This window comes from Cydia pomonella, chromosome 21 (genome assembly GCF_033807575.1).
Source record: "Cydia pomonella isolate Wapato2018A chromosome 21, ilCydPomo1, whole genome shotgun sequence".
Taxonomy (NCBI): domain Eukaryota; kingdom Metazoa; phylum Arthropoda; class Insecta; order Lepidoptera; family Tortricidae; genus Cydia; species Cydia pomonella.
The window spans coordinates 12,308,512-12,328,333 of record NC_084723.1 but is presented as its reverse complement, the minus strand read 5'-3'; the positions used below and the strand labels follow the sequence as shown (position 1 = coordinate 12,328,333).

General features: G+C 37.8%; 1 protein-coding gene across 2 annotated transcripts in view; it reads right to left on the bottom strand.

Moving 5' to 3' along the window:
* Positions 1–242: 242 nt before the first annotated feature.
* LOC133529811 (homeobox protein HMX3-B) overlaps positions 243–19,822 on the bottom strand; it is a 38,427-nt gene continuing 18,847 nt past the window's right edge. For both annotated transcript variants that reach the window (XM_061867620.1, XM_061867619.1), the window contains 2 exons: positions 8,363–8,460; positions 243–1,567 (listed from right to left, as the gene is read on the bottom strand). In XM_061867620.1, coding sequence (XP_061723604.1) covers positions 927–1,567; positions 8,363–8,460 — 739 coding nt within the window. In that variant the 3' untranslated portion in view covers positions 243–926. The remainder of the gene's footprint in view (positions 1,568–8,362; positions 8,461–19,822) is intronic.

Genomic DNA, 19,822 nt, shown 5'->3' with positions numbered 1-19,822 from the left:
GTGTTTGCTTGAAGCGCGAGTTTAAAATTAGGTACACTAGTACACTGTTAGATCTACTTAACCAGATTTGGAGGCAATAGTTACTTATTCTATTTTTTTTCCTTTTCTGCTGCCTATTATTGTCAAATTAATTTTAAAAAGTCCCCACAAATTGTGCAATATCATGTCAACTTAAGAGTCAATCAAACGGGAAAAATAAGTTTATGTTGTTTAAAAAATATAGTAGATGTAAATAGAATAAATGCATAACATGATATTATATTTTAAATCAATTTGACAATTTTGACAACAGTGCTAAGCCTCGTTTGCAGCAGGTCAGTAAGCGGTCAAGTAACTCGACTATCCATACAACAAGTCGCGAGCCACTCGTCCCCTCACTGCACTTGAAAGTTTTCATAAATAGGCATTTAAAAGACATAATCTAGCTTACAATACCTATACATATATGTCACATTAACGATTTGGCATTTGACATTCATGATATGACTAGTCCGTCTGATTTAACACTCCGAGTCCCTAAAACTGTCAACCACTTTTTAAATATAGGTGTAATTTTATATGCAAAAATGTTCTTCACAGACATTGACGAGTTATGAATTTTTAAACTCATTTGAAATATTCCATAAAAATTATCAACTGAAATGTTTTAGTTTCACTTACCTGATAATACTATGTCAGGCATTAAATACAATGCAGGATTTTATATTGTACAAATACACAATCGAGCGTGTGCAGTCGATTTGGGTTCAACTCTGACGAGATTCTAAAGTACGTCTGATTAGCTCCTATAGCGTTAATTCTCATTGAAGCCGTATAGCGTTACTTTGTATAGAAGAACATGACATTTCTCCAACGTTTACTTCACTTGTTTAGGAACCGGGTGTATCACTCAAAAACTGTTCGGCCCGTACGGCCGTCACCTGACACTACACTAGGCTGCTCAACGGCGCACGCGACGTCACCGGCGAGGCTGGCAACGGCTGCAGAGGCTGCGGCGGCTGCTGAGGGAAGTAAACTCCCGGCTCGTTCGAAAACTGCGGGTGCATCGGCAATGGCGTATGTGGCATCCCCGACGGCCTCGACTCATGGTACAATATCGGAACGCGCACCAAACGCTGCGCTGCATGCGCCATGTTAGCCGCCTCTAACTCGGCAGCTAACTGCCTCTTCCACTTATTACGTCTGTTCTGAAACCAGATTTTCACTTGCGTTTCTGTCAAGTGTAGACTCGCGGCTAAGCCGGCGCGTTCAGAACTGCTCAAATACCTTTTCATATCAAAGGTTGATTCGAGCTGGAATACTTGAGATCGTGAGAAGACTGTCCTGGTTTTCTTCTTCCGTTTTCCTAAGTTGGTGTTTGGGTCTCGCTTTTCGTCTTTGTCGAAGTCGTCGCTTTCGTCGACGTCGGGGTCTGAGTCTTGAGGGTCTTGTTGTTGAGGGTATAGTGCTGGGTGCAGGCGAGGAGAGCGGGGGGAAGAGCGGGAGGGTGATGGAGGGGTGGGTGCGCGGGGTGGGGAGCGCGGGCGGGGAGAGCCACCGGCTGAGCCTTCTTCGTGCGTGATGTCTTCTGTAACAATAAGAAAAGGAGTTTAGCTCATGAGAGATAAAGGTAACACTATAATATTGATTCCTCTTTGCAGATTTGTTGCATAGATTAAAAGTTCCAGGAAAATTGTTAAAATCAGAAACGATATTTCATTCTAATGACCACGTCGCTCCAAAATCAGAGGATGCCAATGAATTGAGCGTGCATGGTAAATAAATCTAGACTCCGTCAACATGTAGAGACACCTATTATATTGATTTGTTTTTCACAAAGCAAATACAAGCTTTATAAATATAGCAGCATTTTCTTTTAAGTGCGTGTAATGTTTTGTAAATTGGATAAAGATATCTATGTAGTTCATTCATCAAGTAGTCATATGAATGTCACATAAAGCTATTGCATGTATGTAATGAAGATTTAGATCCGAGAAGCCTACTGTCGTTGACAAAGGCCGAAGTAAATAGGATAATTTTTATTATATAGCCGATTTTATTATTCAGATTTCGATAAAAAATTGTGTGGATTGATAGAGCAATTTCTGTGTGTGTCCTAAAAAATCTTCCAGTAAGATAGTAAAACGTATGGAATTTTCGTAACTCAACTGAAACTTGTATAAGTCCATTTTTCGTCCCAATTTGGGATTTCGTGCTTATTCAACCCAAAAAGAGGAGGTCTTCAAACTTATCAAAATCTGACAAATAATAATGGACAACAAAATAAAAATCAGTCAACCTAATCATTCCAGCTGAATAGATACCGTTTTATTGATTGTTTGCGCCACGAAATCACAGCTAACCTACAAAAACAGCTTCGTTTTGATTACAATCGGTTGCGTGGCTTCCGCGGATCCCATTACTGCCGCTTACGTTTTACGCCTCCGATTAGATTACGGACTAACGCCTACACAACATTCTGTATTAAATGTATGTCAGTGTTTGATCATGTGATTCAACACGACTGGACATAATCAAAAGTTTGGCTTAATATTCTTTTTTGTAAATCCTATTTCCGAGGTTTTCCCGAGGGTCGACAGGATGGGGTTCTTCAAAAAAGAAGTGTACAGGTTTTTATAGGGTCGGCAACGCGCATGTAATTCTTCTGGAGTTGCAAGCGTCCATAAGCTGCGGTGACTGCTTGGCATCAGTCATACAATCATCACGCTCTGGTATTACTACCAGAGTAATACTTAATAAAAAAATCGTTCCATAGCACTAAAATCAATGTCCATTAAATTTGCGGTGGTATTAAAATACCCACTGTATGTATAAAAATATTTTTAACTCGGGTCTCAAAAAAGTAATAAACCTATACTTTTCTGCTAGGAAAAAATAAGACCACATTTCGCTGAATGCGCGCAATGAATTTGGTTTTATTGGATGTTTCTCATTGCTGAGGCAAAGTATCTGTTAATTATGGAATCAACAACATACCAAAACTATTTATACCTCGCTCTTGAGTTCCGCGTTCATTAGTCGAGCCTTAAAATACTGCAGCAAAAACTAGATTTTACGAGTATCTAACGATAACTTGTGTAGTTAACAATTTCTAACGAGTAAGCACAATTAACCTATCAACTTTATTTAGAACTTCAATGTAGATAAATAAACACGATTACCAATCATAGAATTGCTCTTCGTGTATTTTGTTCTCAGAAAAACATTTTATTGCCCAAAGATATAATATATGCGATATGTGTAAGCAGTTCGCGTTACTTCAAGCTTTTAAAATAAAAGGCATTTCCATCTGTATTCTATCGTATACCTTCTACCTATTGATTACGTGTATCCAACTATCTATGCGAGTAATGGTTCGGGAGTGGTGTAAAATTTACGATGCCCGAGTCTTTAGTTTAAACCATAAACAATGTAGGTTCTACGTAACCAGTACTTACAAGTCAGTTGTCTATGGAGTCAACTTGAGAATAATTAGTTATTTTTAACGTTTTTTATTTAGTAGCAAAGCGTAAGCGATAGATATATTCAAATAATAATCAATAGTAAGCGAGCTTCAAGACAACTTTTTTATTAAGTTTGTGCCAAGTTGCGATGTTTAGTTACTAAATTACTGTGAACGAGCTTCAACACAGCTCCAAAATAGTTGACTGAATGTTCAATTAAACTCAAACTGAGAGTGCTTGAATCACTAATTTTATAAATAATTAAATAAACATACAGCACAAGCTCCGTGCGAAATTCGAAGTAAACTAATGTAATAAATCAACAAGGTATTTCGAAAATCCATTCCCGAGTTCGAAATTCAAAATTCGAAATCGGACGCGTGAAACCAAATGTCATCAACACTGTCCAACGAATCACTACAATCGAATTCATACCATTCCCCATTCAGACAAAACCAGACTGTGTGCTCTTGCGAATAGGGTTTGATTTAAATTGGAAGGAGTTTACTTTAAAAGTTAAAACAAAGATAGGTTACCATGATAGCTTGAGCTTAGCGTTTCGTTCGTTAGTCAGGTAAAGAGGGGTCTTATTAAAGTGGTTAGTTGTCTGTGATTGGAATTGATTTTCGAAACCGTACGCCGTAAGCCTTTGTTGCCTTTGCTTACAAACGCTTACTAGTTTAAGCAGTTTATGCGTTTGTTGGATGCATTAGACGTTAGGTATTTCCAATTTGCTTAATGCATGTATACTAATGATTTCAGGGTAAATGAAGTTAGTGTATTAATGGTCCTAATGGATTCATTATTACGACGTGTAATAATGTACAATTTGATGTATTCTTAATGTTTCCCTAAAATTATAGTATGTCTATGTATAAGTTACTTAAATAATAAATTGAAGATAAACAACAAAATTTAGCACTTTGCCAGCGACAATACTTAAAGGCAAAACATTGTAATTGTAAAGCGTTTCTTGAGAATACATGAAATAGAGAAATAATGTAATACATTTTTTTTATAAAAAATTCAAACTCAGATATGGTATAAGTACAGAAAAAAGATAAATAAATTAACTGAACATATATATTTTCTTTCTTTTCACAAAACAATAAAATAATTCCCGGCGCTTTTCGCGGTATACCAACATTACTGGCGAAAACCACAGATAACACTAAATAGCAATCTACACCGCATTCGAATATTAAAACTTAAAACGCGACATTACGTCCAAACGCTTTTGACGCGAAGCGCAATGTAGTCAGCTAGCACGGGTGTGAGTGAGATAGCTATAGTTTTCAAACTTCCGCCAGTGTTGCTATATGCGAATAATTGTAGGAAAGCATTGTGCGCTCGGTTTGGACCGCGTGAAATGGCGGTCTTTGTTCCGATGGCTTTCGGGAATTAAAGAGCGGGGTTGAGAGAGCAAAGATGTGATGATGATTGCTTTTCCAGTTGAGATGTGAGATGAATATTGGGGTTGGGGGGTTACGAGAATTCATTTGTGATATTTTTCCAATCTTTTAGGTTTGTGAATAGTTAGTGTAATTCATGTTTATTCCGTCAAATCAGAATTATATGACTTTATTTTTTATCGTTTTTCTGAATAATAAAAAACTGCATAATTGACAAAACAGTGGGGAAAGCGAGGGAGCCACCCACTTGACAAATTGAGATAGTTCTGTTTTTTCTTACCTGCATAAGTTACGTGCATGCTTGGTTTCATGCTTTCTTCCAGTTGGGACTATGCTATTTATTTTTATATTTCTCTGGAGCTGGACTACACCCATAAGCATCCAATGATGCTTACGCTTATAGATATTGAAGTTTAAAAAAAAAGGAAGCCATCACGTATCATGTCATGAGTGACCAAAGTGCAGACTACAAATGAAAAAACTGGAACACTTTCGAGGCGGCCTCTTAATTGTACCAAAACGTAAGTTTAGCGGACTGGGAAATACGAAAAGCTGTATTCAGAAGATACAGTGGGCGATTATATATATTTATTACAATAGTATATTTGCAAATGCCGGTCAAACAACTTTGTCAGTAGAAAAAAACTCGAAATTAAAATTTTCTATGGGATGATAACCCTTCGCGCCTATTGGCACCGTGCGAAGTGCATGGTGGGGGTAAGTAAAGCGATCCCAGCGCATAAGGTGGTAAAAATTTGAACTAACTGCGGATAGCGTCTTTAACATTTCGTACAATTATATGGCTCGAAATGAAACTTTGATTTACGATTACTCCTGAAATATTCATTTAAATTGAATGGTGTAAGGGACCATTGTAATCTGTATGAAATGCTTAATATAACTAACGTATTTATTTTGATAATTGTTAATAATGTATCCATGTAAATAGCTTTGCAAATGCCACATATTACGTGATCTTTTTCTAGAAGTTAAGAATGGATATAGTAAGTTATCCTTAAAAGATACACATTTAACATCGCGGACTTTTTTGTAGACCTATGAATGAGGAACAACTCCACCATACATTGTGTTGTTATAGCTCAAACGGATTAGGCAGCGTTTTCGATTAAAGCTCCTAGCCAGCGTGATTTTTTCCGACAACATCGTTATATTTCAAACAATTTACACAAAACCTTAACAAGTTATATACTTAAGCCTTCATCAAGAATCACTCTATTGATAGATGAAAGTCGTATGAAAATCCGTTCAGTAGTTTTGTAAGATGTAGTGAATTGACGTTTTCCCCTAGACTTGCGGACACTAGGTTGCGTGACAGTCGTGCACGCTCCCAATATTTTTTTTAAATTTGCCGCTTTTTTCAACTGCTTGACGGTTGATATACGCAAAAACACATTATTTCTGAGTTTATTTGACTCACTCGGCGGTCACTTGTCATATTTGACAGGCATGTATTGTAAGTGGCCCAACCCCACCGTGTTGTTGCATAATGCCGGCTCGGTTACGTCAGTGGATTACACTGGTAAGGCGTCGCAGTAATCGATTACCGGCCCTTACCGCACTGATTAAGTACCAGCACGCGCTTTACTTTATTTTTAATGCATGGCAACATCGTTAGTCTACTAAGTAAACGGCTAGTCTTCTTCAGTAAACCTTAGTCTACTGTCGTCAAGCTCACCATACTTATTAACCTATCGAATGAGCTAATGCTTTTACGGATACTGGAAAGCGATATGTAAATGTACTACATACCTATACGAGGCCTGGATGTTAGTGAGATGACGATATGAGTTGTGCTGGTATCCGACTTTATTACCTACATATAACATGAGTGTCACATGATTATCCACCTGGTTTCTTGAGCTTAATAGTCGCCTCCAAACCTCCCCTTATAGCGACCCCATTCCTCACACAAAGTTTACCTTAAGTTCATATTAGCCTCACTGGATCACTGTTCACTCTGAGTACTGATAGCGTTGGTCACAATATACCAGAGACACATCATTATTCTAATAACACCATAAGAACGTTCTTGACTTGATCTAAAAGCAAATATCACTGCCGCGTCGATCTGTTCGTACACAACCTCCTTTTTCCTACTGTCGTTCTCATCTACCCTCTCAACTTCCCTCAAAAAATCCCAATAACCTAGAAGCGGTTACTTAACTTAAACGTGACTACTAGCGCCATCTACTCCATGACGTTGTTGATCATATGGTGTTGGCTAATATTAGCTGGTTCGCAATACGTTCGCGACATTTTTGGACCCGGGTATGTCCTTAAACTACGTCCAAAAGAGAGGTATGGGCAATGTGAATGTCATCTCGCCTTGTGTGGTAGGGCACGGCACAGCAGATGTCATTCCAAATCTAGAGCAGAGCCCAACTGGGGAAGTACCTCCACTTTACAGAAAACCGCAGCCAAATAACACTAGACCCTACTCATAGTGTTGTGTTCCTGCCGGTGAGTAAGGTTGCCAGAGCTCAACGAGGGGGGGTGGGGTTAGGGTCGGCAACGCGCATGTAACTTCTCTGGAGTTGCAGGTGTACATAGGCTACGGAGACTGCTTACCATCAGGCAGGCCGTATGCTTGTTTGCCACCGACGTAGTATAAAAAAAAAATCTACTTAAGAAGAGTAAGAAAGTGTATTAACCGTGAGGAATGTAAGAAAACAAGACGCAGAGATCTGACCAAAACGACGTATTATAAATATATTAACCGGTTCCACTGAATTTGAATGGACATGGACTAATGTAGGAATATAATATAGCAAAGCTCTCAATTTGACGACCGGTCCGGCCTAGTGCACTACCCACTAGGCCAGACCGGTCGTCAAATTGAGACCCTGCCTATGAAGCCGATGGTCCTGGGTTCGAATCCCGGTAAGGGCATATATTTGTGTGATGAACACAGATATTTGTTCCCGAGCCATGTTTTCTATGTATTTAAATATTTGTATATTACATATATCGTTGTCTGAGTACCCACAACATCAGCCTTCTATATCGTGGGATCAAGTCAATGTGTAAGAATGTCCCTATAATATTTATTTATATTTACAATACATTTTTGACTTTGAAAAACGGACCATTATGATTGACACTTATCTGACACATCACTCCGTAAATATAGTACAGTCACCTGCAATAATATGTTACACAGCGAAGGCTGCAAAAATATCTGACACAATCTTATTCGTAGAGCCATAAGAGCGTGTCACATATTTTTGCGGCCTTCGAAGAGTAACATATTATTGCACGATACAGTTGAGTCGCTCGCGATACAATTCCCGTAGGGTCATTTTTGAGCTCTAGTCACTCTTCTATACCTAGGGCCCATGTCCCGAACGGTATTAGACTAATATTATTAGTCCACGAACTGTCAAGTCGTAGGGGTTACCATGGCAACAGACTAATAATATTACACTAATACCGTTCGAAAAATAGGCCCCTACTCGTAGTTATTCTAGTTCGGTGGCATGGTCTCACCTCGTGGTGGGGATCTGTCGTGAGGCCGCCAGTACCACGGGGGCATCAGTTGGCCGTACCGCCCGGCTAGGGCGCTCCATTGTGTGATCAGACCCAACCTGTAACAAAACGGAATATATAAGACAACAGCCAAAGATATCTGGGGGCCTAGCTAAGATGTTAAGCGTTGATAGTTGCCAATTATTCATATATCATCATTTTTTCTTTTCGCGTTTATCGATGTACCCTTGGAGTGGTAGGCCGTCGACTCCCGACTAATTATGTCAATTAAATTTCAAATTTGATTAAATGAAATAAGATCAAAATTCCAATAACTCAAAAACGTCATGCCACTTGTAGAGGACGTCCGCTAGCTGGCGCGGGCACAGAATAAATAATGGTACTACCGTACAGAAATGACACTTCCTACAAAACCGAAGTTTGACAGCGACTCAGGGACGAATCACGCTGTCCTTTTCTAAAGTATGGCACTATCATCCCTGGCTATTTAGGGTTGTCAAAATTCAAGTCATTATCTTATCTGTGATCGTGCACGCATAGGAACGTCAAGTTGTGCCAACCCTAATAATGGCTAAAAGCAATGCTGAGTGAGAGAACAAAGTGGTCCAAAATGACCTTTTTTTATTTTATTTTTTATACCACGACGGTGGCAAACAAGCATACGGCCCGCCTGATGGTAAGCAGTCACCGTAGCCTATGGACGCCTGCAACACCAGAGGCATTACATGCGCGTTGCCGACCCTTTAAAAACATGTACACTCCTTTTTTGAAGAACCCCATACTGTAGCCCCTCGGGAAAACCTCGGCAGGAAGCTCATTCCACAGCCGAAGCGTTCGCTTAATTTACTTTGATAAAATTATTCAAAATCATTATCAAACAGCGGAGTAGTAAATAAATATTTAATTGGAATACTACACTAACTGAAACTTTACTACTAGACTTTGAAACTCTAGGTCCATGGGGTCCCAGCGCGCACAAGTTTTTGCAGAAATCGCTAAGCGTCTGGTTGACGTAACTGGTGACCGAAGAGCTGGCGGCTTCCTCGCACAACGTATCAGTATTGCGATACAACGAGGAAATGCCGCCAATATCCTTGGTACAATGGTATTATTTTATTTATTTATTTATAGTAAGTAAAGGCTGAATTGGACTACAATATATATTATTATTATATAAATTATTTATGCATTATGTATTTTTCTCGTATTTTTATTCAATCCAAAACTAACATCGTAGCTCCGAACATTCGAAAAGTGAAAAGTCTAACACTCTTAGTTTCATTGGAATCGCTTTCACAAAGGGGATCTAACTTTTCACTTACAACTCACAATATAAGAATAACAACAAAAAGAAAAAAGTAATAAATCACTTTGGAGGAAATAGAGAAAATCTTCTATCGCGGGGAAACAAGCTTTCTCACTTTGCGGAATCGAGATGTCGACGGTATCGATTATCGATTGTTGGAACAAAGAGGATTGCGCGGCCCTGGGGGGTAGGGATGGGAGTTTTAATCTATCGATAGTTTAAAGTCACACTGTTGATGTCTTTTTTTGATAGTTTATTTATATTGTTGAAAATAACGCGAGGCCTGTTGAAGCTTTTAAAAGTACTAAATACGATTTTGAACATTTCTAACCCGACTTTTAGTATAATTGCTCTGTACTTCACACCTATATAAACACATTATCAAGAAGTTTGCTAATCTTATAGCTTTAAACGAGCAATTCTTGTATATAGGTATATTTATATATTTCGGGGATCTCGGAAACGGCTGTAAAGATATCGATGAAATTTGCTATATGGGGGTTTTCGGGGGTGATCTAGCTAGTTATCATCTCTGGGAAAACGCGCATTTTTAGGGTTCCGTAGCCAAATTGCAAAAAACGGAACCCTTATGGATTCGTCATGTCTGACTGTCTATCCGTCCGTGTTACAGCCACTTTTTTCCGAAACTATAAGAACTATACTTTTGAAACTTGGTAAGTAGATGGATTTCGTAAACCGCATTAAGATTTTCACACAAAAAGAAACAATAAATTTTGGGGTCTCCCCATACTTAGAACCGAAACGGTAAAATGTGTGTGCCCCCCCCCCCCCCCCCTGTAACTTCTAAAATAACAGAATGATAAAACTAAAAAATATATATGATGTACATTACCATGCAAACTTCCACCGAAAATTGGTTTGAATGAGATCTAGTAAGTAGTTTTTTTAATACGTGTTAAATGGTACGGAACCCTTCATGGGTGAGTCCGACTCGCACTTGACCGCTTTTTTAGTTTTTATATGATTTCCGAGCAAAGCTCGGTCTCCCAGATATTCGCTCTTAATATAAGCTATTAGCAAAGATAGATATAATAAAAAAATCCAAAAACGGATTACACGATCCTTAGATAAACATAAATCGACACTTATCACAGCCCTACGCAATCGGCACTAGTGATGTACTTGCAAGCTATTCAGTGAGCCAGCTCGATATCGACACTCCAGATTGTATGTCAATGGCTATTCAGCAGCTAATTGCAATGGCGTAGATTGTGGCTCGATACTTCTCTAGGGATAGTTATACGCAATCTAGATGTATCAATGTTATGTTAATTCAAAGGGTAGAAAGTAAAGTGTGTTAATAGAAAAGAAAACAGTTGGAGGTTTGCAAAAGGTTTTATGTGTATGGATTGGATTGAATTTCTTCACAGATGTATGCCGGTTTCATCACGATGTTTTCCTTCACCGAAAAGCTAGTGGTAAAGCTAATGGTGGTGGTGGTAGTCGTGGTAGTGGTGGTATGGGACACGTTTTTATACATTTCTGAACCGATTTTAACAGTATTATTTGCACAGTTTTGATGGGTTTATTTATTTAATCTTAATGCATGCATAAATTATAAGGTTATTGTATATATTTTCTTATTGACAACAGACTGACAACTTAGCAATATTTGAAACATATTACAATACAATACAGTACAAATCTTCTTTATTGCACAACCTCAGAATAAATTTATATAGAAACACAAAAAATACATTAAGATAGAGGTAAACAACAGGCGGCCTTATCGCTACGCGCGACCTCTTCCAGACAACCTACATAAAAAAAAAACGTTTGCTATACGTACAAGCTAATTCGAACTTGCACTAAAATCAAACAGTACCCCTAGTGTAACTAAATTCGATTTCCAAACGTGACGTACGCGTTTGCGTTTAGTCTCATTTTGTATTGGATTTCGAAAGAGCGCGCCAAGCGGGACGTTTAGGAAACTCAAAATCCTATACAAAATGAGACTTAACGCAAACGCGTTCGTCACGTTATGATGTCGATCAAAGTTACACTAGGGGTACAGATATTTAAATTTACTTCTTTACTTACCACCATTCCTTCATTCCAATCACAACAGTAATAAATAATGACATTACTTATAAGCAATGTCATTATTAAGAAATGTCATTAATAAATAATGACATTACTTAAAGTAATGTCATTATTTATGATAGTGTCGCGCCTGTATAGTGTATCGGTCTGCACGAAGAATGATTAAGACACGTTTAAGATCTTTAAAGATCGATAATTAATCGACATGTCAAAATTGACGTTTATTTCGATTCTGCTGTGATCCCAATAAGATCTATAGCTACGATATTTCTAATGTCAAAGTGACATTGGTTGCCCGAATCGAGCTGCTTCTGTCAATTATGCGACATACAAACGATATCCAAATGAGAATTTACCTAAACCGGAACTTATCGTTATCGTATCTCATTCTTCGAATCGGGCCGTATATCAGCTAGCTGTTATTTTATATGATTGTTTGTAGATATAAATGCAGTTATTTATTATAAAACGTTCGTCTAAAACGTTGGAACATATTTTCAACGCCATGTCCGCTCCGCTAACATCTAAATTTCGTCCATACGTTGTACAGAATGCGCGACCGTATGTATAACTTTATCAGTAGAAATAGGCGCGAAATTCAATTTTTTTATAGAACGATAACCTTTCGCGCTTACATTTTTTTTTAAATTTTTTATATTGAGAGCTCAACGAGGGTGCGGAGTGTTAGGGTCGGTAACGCGCATGTAACTCCTCTGGTGTTGCAGGTATACATACCTAGGCTATAGGCTACGGAGGCTTACCATCAGGCGGGCCGTATGCTTGTTTGCCACCGACGTAGTATTAAAAATTTTGACTGATGGAAATGGCTTGACAGACTTTAATGATTAAATGATGCAAGTATCGGATGGCAAACGTGGCTCCCGTTACCAATTTGTTGCACGTTCTCTAATCACCTTACATGTGATCTGTGAGATTTTCATAATTAAATGGACCTTTGAGGTCCTTTTCATAATTTTCAATTACATTTTTAAGTAATTTCGATAGTAATGTCGATCCCACACAATATAAAAAAAATGCTATTAATTTTTTTTATGTAATAGGCCGCAATCGTACAGACGAGCCGCCTGATGGGAAGCAGTCATCGCCGCCCATGGACATAAGCAACATCGGAGGAGCCACTTATGCGTTGCCAACCTTTGAGAACCCTAAATACCTGCTTCTTGAAGAACCCCATGTCATAGCGCAAGGGAAACACCTCAGAAGGTAGCTCATTCCACAACTTGCACGTTCTGGGCAAAAACGAGCGAGATGCCCGCTTGTTCTTGGTTTGCCACGTGTCGAGAAAGTGAGGATGAACTAAACTAACTAGCAAAAAGGTAACTATTTGTACATAATAGCTTGATTTTAGTATATTTGTTTGTATTAATAGATATTCCTTACAGATTGTAGTGGTAGGCTCTAATCACAATTACTTTTTTTTTTCTTTTGAATTATTCACGGTTAGTTTCACTACACTAATATTGAACGGGCTATGGACCGTGATTACCTTTTGTATTGTATACGAGCTCCCGATATTTATAAATATGTATGTATGTATGTTACTTTATTACACATACACAGGTACAGTCAGCAAAAGTAGCGGATGAAACAACGCGCCAAAAGTATCTGATATTTCGGATAACTTTTCCAAATATAGATAAATTTCTAAAATTCGTATTCAAAAGTATATCTTTTACAGTCTTAATTGTTCTATATTAAATACATCACTTTTTGTTAAGCCGTTACAGAATGGTAGATACTTATGAAGCGTTATTTGATCCGCTACTTTTGATACTGACTGTATATAAAACAGACAAAACAAAACAAGAAAAATGTTATGTACAAATAATATGAATAAAAATGTTATGTATAAATAATATGAATAAAAATGTTATGTATAAATAGATATTTATCCCAGGCAATATAAGTCTAGTAAATCACAATTAGCATAAATATTTTTTTATTGGCATAGTTTAAAGTATTTTTTTACGTAAAAAGTAATCAAAGTCCAAGTCCAAGTAGGTCAAAGGAAAGTAATCATTATAAGGTTTTTTGTTACTAAGTACTATATTATATTATGTTGTACTATACCACATACTGAAGAACAGTATATACATTTATATTTCAGGATGAAACAAAAATAAATACCTGAAAATTTAGGTTTTTAACGAACTAAATAACTAAAAGCAAAATAAGATTTCGTAGCGGTCTACGAAGCTACGAAAGGCGTAACCCCGTAGCGTCGTCGTAGGCGTAACGCGTAGAGCCTTTCGTTCTTCAGATACATCCTTAAATCTAGCTTTACTATAAAAATCCAAGTAAAAATCATGTCTATACTTTTCTGTCTGCAAACCGACAATAGACATTAGTATCGTTAACACAAGCGCAAACAATTGAATAGATATTATGCTACTTATATGTATACTCAAAACTTCAAAGGTCAAAAAACCCACTTGAAACCTCTAAAAACGAATTGGGTACCAATTACCAATTAAAAACTCCTAAAACCGCTCCAGGCTAAACCCTTCTCAAAGCTAATTAGCGAAAAAACGCCATAAAATCGATAAAGGAAAAAATCCCGTCGGTTAATCCCGCCGTTCCAAAGTTCTGAATTCAAATTCCATTACAGCGCTCCTTTAAGAGCGGAATGGAAGAAACCGCGCGATTGGTCGGTTCACCGCGCTCTGATTGGCTGGCTGGGTGACCCCGCCCCCGGCGAGGGTATAAAAATCGATGCACGCTACGATTTTACTCTTTTTGGGCCGGCGCGGAGCGCGACACTCTCGACTCGATACTAATAATGGCATTTGTGCTTTTTCACTTTAAAGTGTTTAGTTGTATCAGAGTTGTCGCCTTTTGTTGGGTTAAGAGCTTTTTACTTATTGTGAGTAGTTATTTGAGGAAGTGAAGACGTTTTAGCGAACACAACGGACAATGCTTTCAGCTGGCTTTGTTGATTTCAGGTTCTGAGACTACACTCTTTAAAGTGTGTTGGATAATCTTGATTGCTTATACATTGGGGTGTTAATTCATAATAAGGGCGAGTATATTTAACCCTTATTTGGAGAGATGTTGCTCTGGGTTTTATTTTGTATTTTTATGTAACTATGGTTGACAATTTTAAATTAAGTTTTTGTCTGAACTGTTTAAACTGTGTAATTTTTACAACTAATTTAGTAAAAACGAGCCTATATATTATAGAAGAACCTACTGAAAGTGTACGCTCAGGAGAATGCAAAATAAAGCCTCATTTTACATAGTACCCCTACAAGAGACTCAGGGCAGTTCTAGTTTTAGTTATTCAGTACCTGGGCGACCGAGCTTTGCTCGGTTATAACTATTTATTGTAATATGGTGGTGTATAGGTGATAATCTTAACTACATTTTATTACTAAATTAAACTTGTCTAAAACAATAAAAATTAAAAAATTATATATAAACTTGAACATATAAAAAAAAACAAAAGTTAGTCACACGGCGAGATTCGAACCCGTAACACTCGTTTAGCAGTCCGCGTCTTAACCCGCTGGACCAGACGGACAGTGCCCGGCAACATGAAATTAGCGACCATATTCTGCGTCGAAAGAAAAACGCATGAAAACTCGAAAACACGCGTTTTCCCAAACATAAGACTAATCTAGATAGATTGTATACCCCAAAAAACCCCCATATACCAAATTTCAGCGAAATCGTTAGAGCCGTTTCCGAGATCACAGAAATATATATATTTATATATATACAAGAATTGCTCGTTTAAAGGTATAAGATTCTATTTCCGATATGATATCGATAATGACATTTCATCAACCAAAAACATCACTTTTGACACTAACAGATCAGTATCAAATCAGAAACAGATCAATGTAAAACGCGAATCAGCCTAATAGTAGATTTAATAATTTCACAATTTCAATACCTTACGCGCTTTTGAAAAAAAGTCAGACGACAGAAAAATTATCCTATAAAAAATAAATGACACACAAAACTAAACTAGTGCACTCACTAGTTGACGACGCGTACTGAATTATTTTATAAGGAAAAATCAAGTTACATTATCATTACGAGCCTATTGTGTCCCAGTGCTGGGCAAAAGCCTCCCCCCTCTTCTCCCACTCCCGGTTCTGAGCTACAACTGGCCAGTCTCTCAAAAAGGAGTGTAAGTTATCCCGCCATTGCCGACGAGGTCTGCCGGATCTCCGGTTTGACTCGCGGGGCACCCACTCCGTGGTCATCTTGGCCCACGGGTCATTCAACAGGCATTATGTTAACGGCACCAATCATGGGACAATTAAGAGAAAATTTGGAGTATTTTTGATATTTCACCATCTATAAAAAAAAATACCGCTTTATGCTTTAAAAGTTGAATGTCCAATTCCTCCTTAATGTTCATCCTCTATGTTTTCTATGTATTTAATGAAATCTACTGCAATTGGTTTCAATGTTATTAACCAATTAAAAGTATGGTTTTTTGCTCCAGTCATGAGATGTATGGCGCCATTAATTTTCAAACTAACAAATATCAATGAAAAATTAAACTTAAACAGCTCTTTGGCTCTTGTTTATGGTAAAATGTTGCCAGCGTTTAAAAACGGATGGCAAATACTTGTTTTACTAGATTTGTCCATACCATCCCATTACTGGTGCCTGTTCCATTATAGGGGTGTTTACTATATTTATTTGCAGTTACATATGGAAATTTAACCTTTTAAGCCGAAATTGCTCTTACGTCGTATCAAAAATAGTCCCTGTATTAAAATTCCGAGATTCAAACCCTTCAGTTTCGAAATGAGTTGCTTATTTCGTTCTAAAGTACGGAGCCCTAAAAATATTCCCAATAACCAGTGAAACATAAACTAATAGCCACGGAGGGCGCCCCTTGGAAAACATTCCGCCCCTTATATCAAATCGGCTAAACCGATAAGTAACCTCTTAACTTGGCACATAGGCTCCGATTTAGCGTGTGCCACAAGTTTTCAGATAGAGCGGGTAACGCTAATTATAGGGAGTCTTCTTCTTCCTCGCGTTGTCCCGGCATTTTGCCTCGGCTCATGGGAGCCTGGGGTCGGCTTGACAACTAATCCCAAGATTTGGCGTAGGCACTAGTTTTTACGAAAGCGACTGCCATCTGACCTTCCAACCCAGAGGGTAAACTAGGCCTTGTTGGGATTAGTCCGGTTTCCTCACGATGTTTTCCTTCACCGAAAAGCGACTGGCAAATATCAAATGATATTTCGTACATAAGTTCCGAAAAACTCATTGGTACGAGCCGGGGTTCGAACCCGCGACTAATTATAGGGAGTATTACTGCAATGTTCTGCCGCCAGAGTGCAGCACTGTTACCTATCGAAAACCATAGAGTAACTTATACATACTGTGCCTTAAACTGTTTTTTGACCAAGTTTCACAGATATTAAAATATGACATTGATGCATCAAGACGGTTTGTTTACAAAGGGCCTACCAGGGAACGCTAATAAAATTGAAATTTAGTTATCTGCGTCTTTATCGCTTGAATATGCAAGAGTGATACAGAGGTTAAGTAAATAACGCTTTTGATGGATTGTTTTTTTTTTTATGTCATAGGCTGCAAACGAGCAGACGAGCCGCCTGATGGGAAGCAGTCATCGCCGCCCATGGATATAAGCAACATCGGAGGAGCCACTTATGCGTTGCCAACCGTTTAAATCCCTCCTATATTGGAGGAGGGTATCCCAATATGGGATCGGCAAGACACTCGGCGGGATTATACGCAGTATCCCATAACTCGGGCCACAGCTAAAGGGCGTTAAATTATTTGTATCAGAAGGGCTCTCCCTCAAGACGTTATTCGCCGTATTGTTATTACCGGAGCTAATCTCTTTATGGAGCGGGAATTAGTTGAGTCGATTATACTCATATACTGATTTTGGTTTACTTTAGTTTTTCTGGAGCCCGATTTAACAACTTGTTAAGATTTTAATCTTTTTTATACTACGTCGGTGGCAAGCATACGGCTCGCCTGATAGTAAGCAGTCTGCGTAGCCTATATACGCTTGCAACTCGAGTGAAAATTCTTTTCGTTGTCTTGTTTCTGACCACTCTGTCACGCTTGTATTAGTTTCTATCAAATAAAAAAAGTTGAGTGTTATTGCATGTCTTAATAGCTATAGATTATAATTTACATCAAAAAAAAACATCTCAAAAGCTGCACCCTGTCATATTTTTTGGAGACAGAAAACAAGACAACGAAAATAATTTTGACCCACACGCGCGTTGCCGACTCCTAATACTCCGCACCCTCGTTGAGCTCTGGCAACCTTTCTTGAAAATCGCTCAGGCCGATTGCTGCACGCGAAATGAAGTGAAAGTCGTGAGTGAGATGCGCGCCAATCACCAAAGTCGTGTCTAAACCAGTTTCAAACCGTTACAAGTAGTTAAAGCTGAATCGATCTTCTATTTCCTAAAAGTTAAAAAGAGGCCACGGGTGACCCTAGGGCTGGCTCATTTCTAGGCCAAAGAATAGGCATCGCCATTCAACGAGGGAACGTAGCCAGCCTTATGGGCACCCTTCCGCAGGGGAATACCTTCAGTGATTTTATCTTTTTTTATCTCCACATCAAAACAAGCATGTTTTTTCTTAAATCTTTAAGATATAACATAAAATAGCAAAAGTCGGAGGGTTGCTGAGCGCGGGATATCGTAAATAACTCAAGACGAGGGATAACACCCCGGTTTCAACTTTAGAAAGAGATCGAGCTATAAAGTGAGAGGGAAAATGTGACGGCACCAAACGTAAGATATTTTAAGAGAAAATTCGGAGTATTTTTGATATTTCACTGATACCCGTAATTTTTTTACAGTTATGCGCGTTAAAAGTTGAACATCATATTCGTCTTTCATGTTTTTGACTTGTTTAATAAAAAATGGTCTCAATACTCGTATAGTTAAAAAAATTAAATTACGGTGTTTTACTCCAGTCATGGACAGTATAGCCTAATTTCTTTTTAAACAGACTGAAATAAATGAGACATCAAACTTAAAGAGCTCTAATATGACTGTTGTTTATGGTACAATATTTCCAGTGTTTAAAAACTGATGTTAAATAATTATTTTGGAGGATTTGGGATTTACGTTCCATTATTGGTACCACGTCCATTATAGAGGTATATTACTATAGGTACTTGATAAGGTATGTAATTTATTATCTGTGAATAAGTAGGAGACAATATAATTAAAAATGTTAACAACTCAATGGTTTCAAAATACTCTTTTGCAGAAATCGCGAAGCGTCTGGTTGACGTAAATGGTGACCGAAGAGCTGGCGGCTTCCTCGCACAACGTATCAGTATTGCGATACAACGAGGAAATGCCAGCATCCTTGGTACAATGCCTCAAGGGCCTATTTTAGATTTAAGCTAGTTATAGTAACACCACTGTATATATCCATTATGTATACAGTTATTGTAAATAAAATAGCCGATTACAAAAAAAAAGTTGTCACTATTTGTGTTGTGATTTTAAGCTCTTAAAACTGCAGAAGATATTAACAGCAACGGAAAACGCGAAAAATGTATGTTTAACGTTAATTTGTACATTTTATATTATGGAGTGTGGAATTAAAAGGAGTGTTATCTCTTATGGTAGAACTGTTGCAAGTGTCCAGCTGACAGCTATAAATAATTAGTTCCGAATCTCTCCAGAGTAGCGCTAGAGTAGCTAAGAACCTAGGCGTTATTGACGGAGTGAAGTGCACTGTCTATGATTTGATTTTTTTTCAAGTATTCTATGTATTGTAGCGCCACTTATTTAAGGTTTTTTGATGACACTTTTTGGTACATGGAGATTTCATTCCTTACCTCCACCTTCCATAATTTTATATAACATTCATAACTGTCACTGTCAAGTGTAAAGAGTTTTTTTTTTCTAAAGTTCAGTTTAGTTGCGATTTACATGAAATAAAATGTCAATAAATACATGTTGCCATAAATACGTAGGTCACTTGATAAGTTTTGTAATATACAAATATGAAACAATGAGGTGGCCTATCATAAATATTTTTAAAACTATATTCCATAGAAAATATTTGGTCGGAAAACAATTACTTTATTTTTA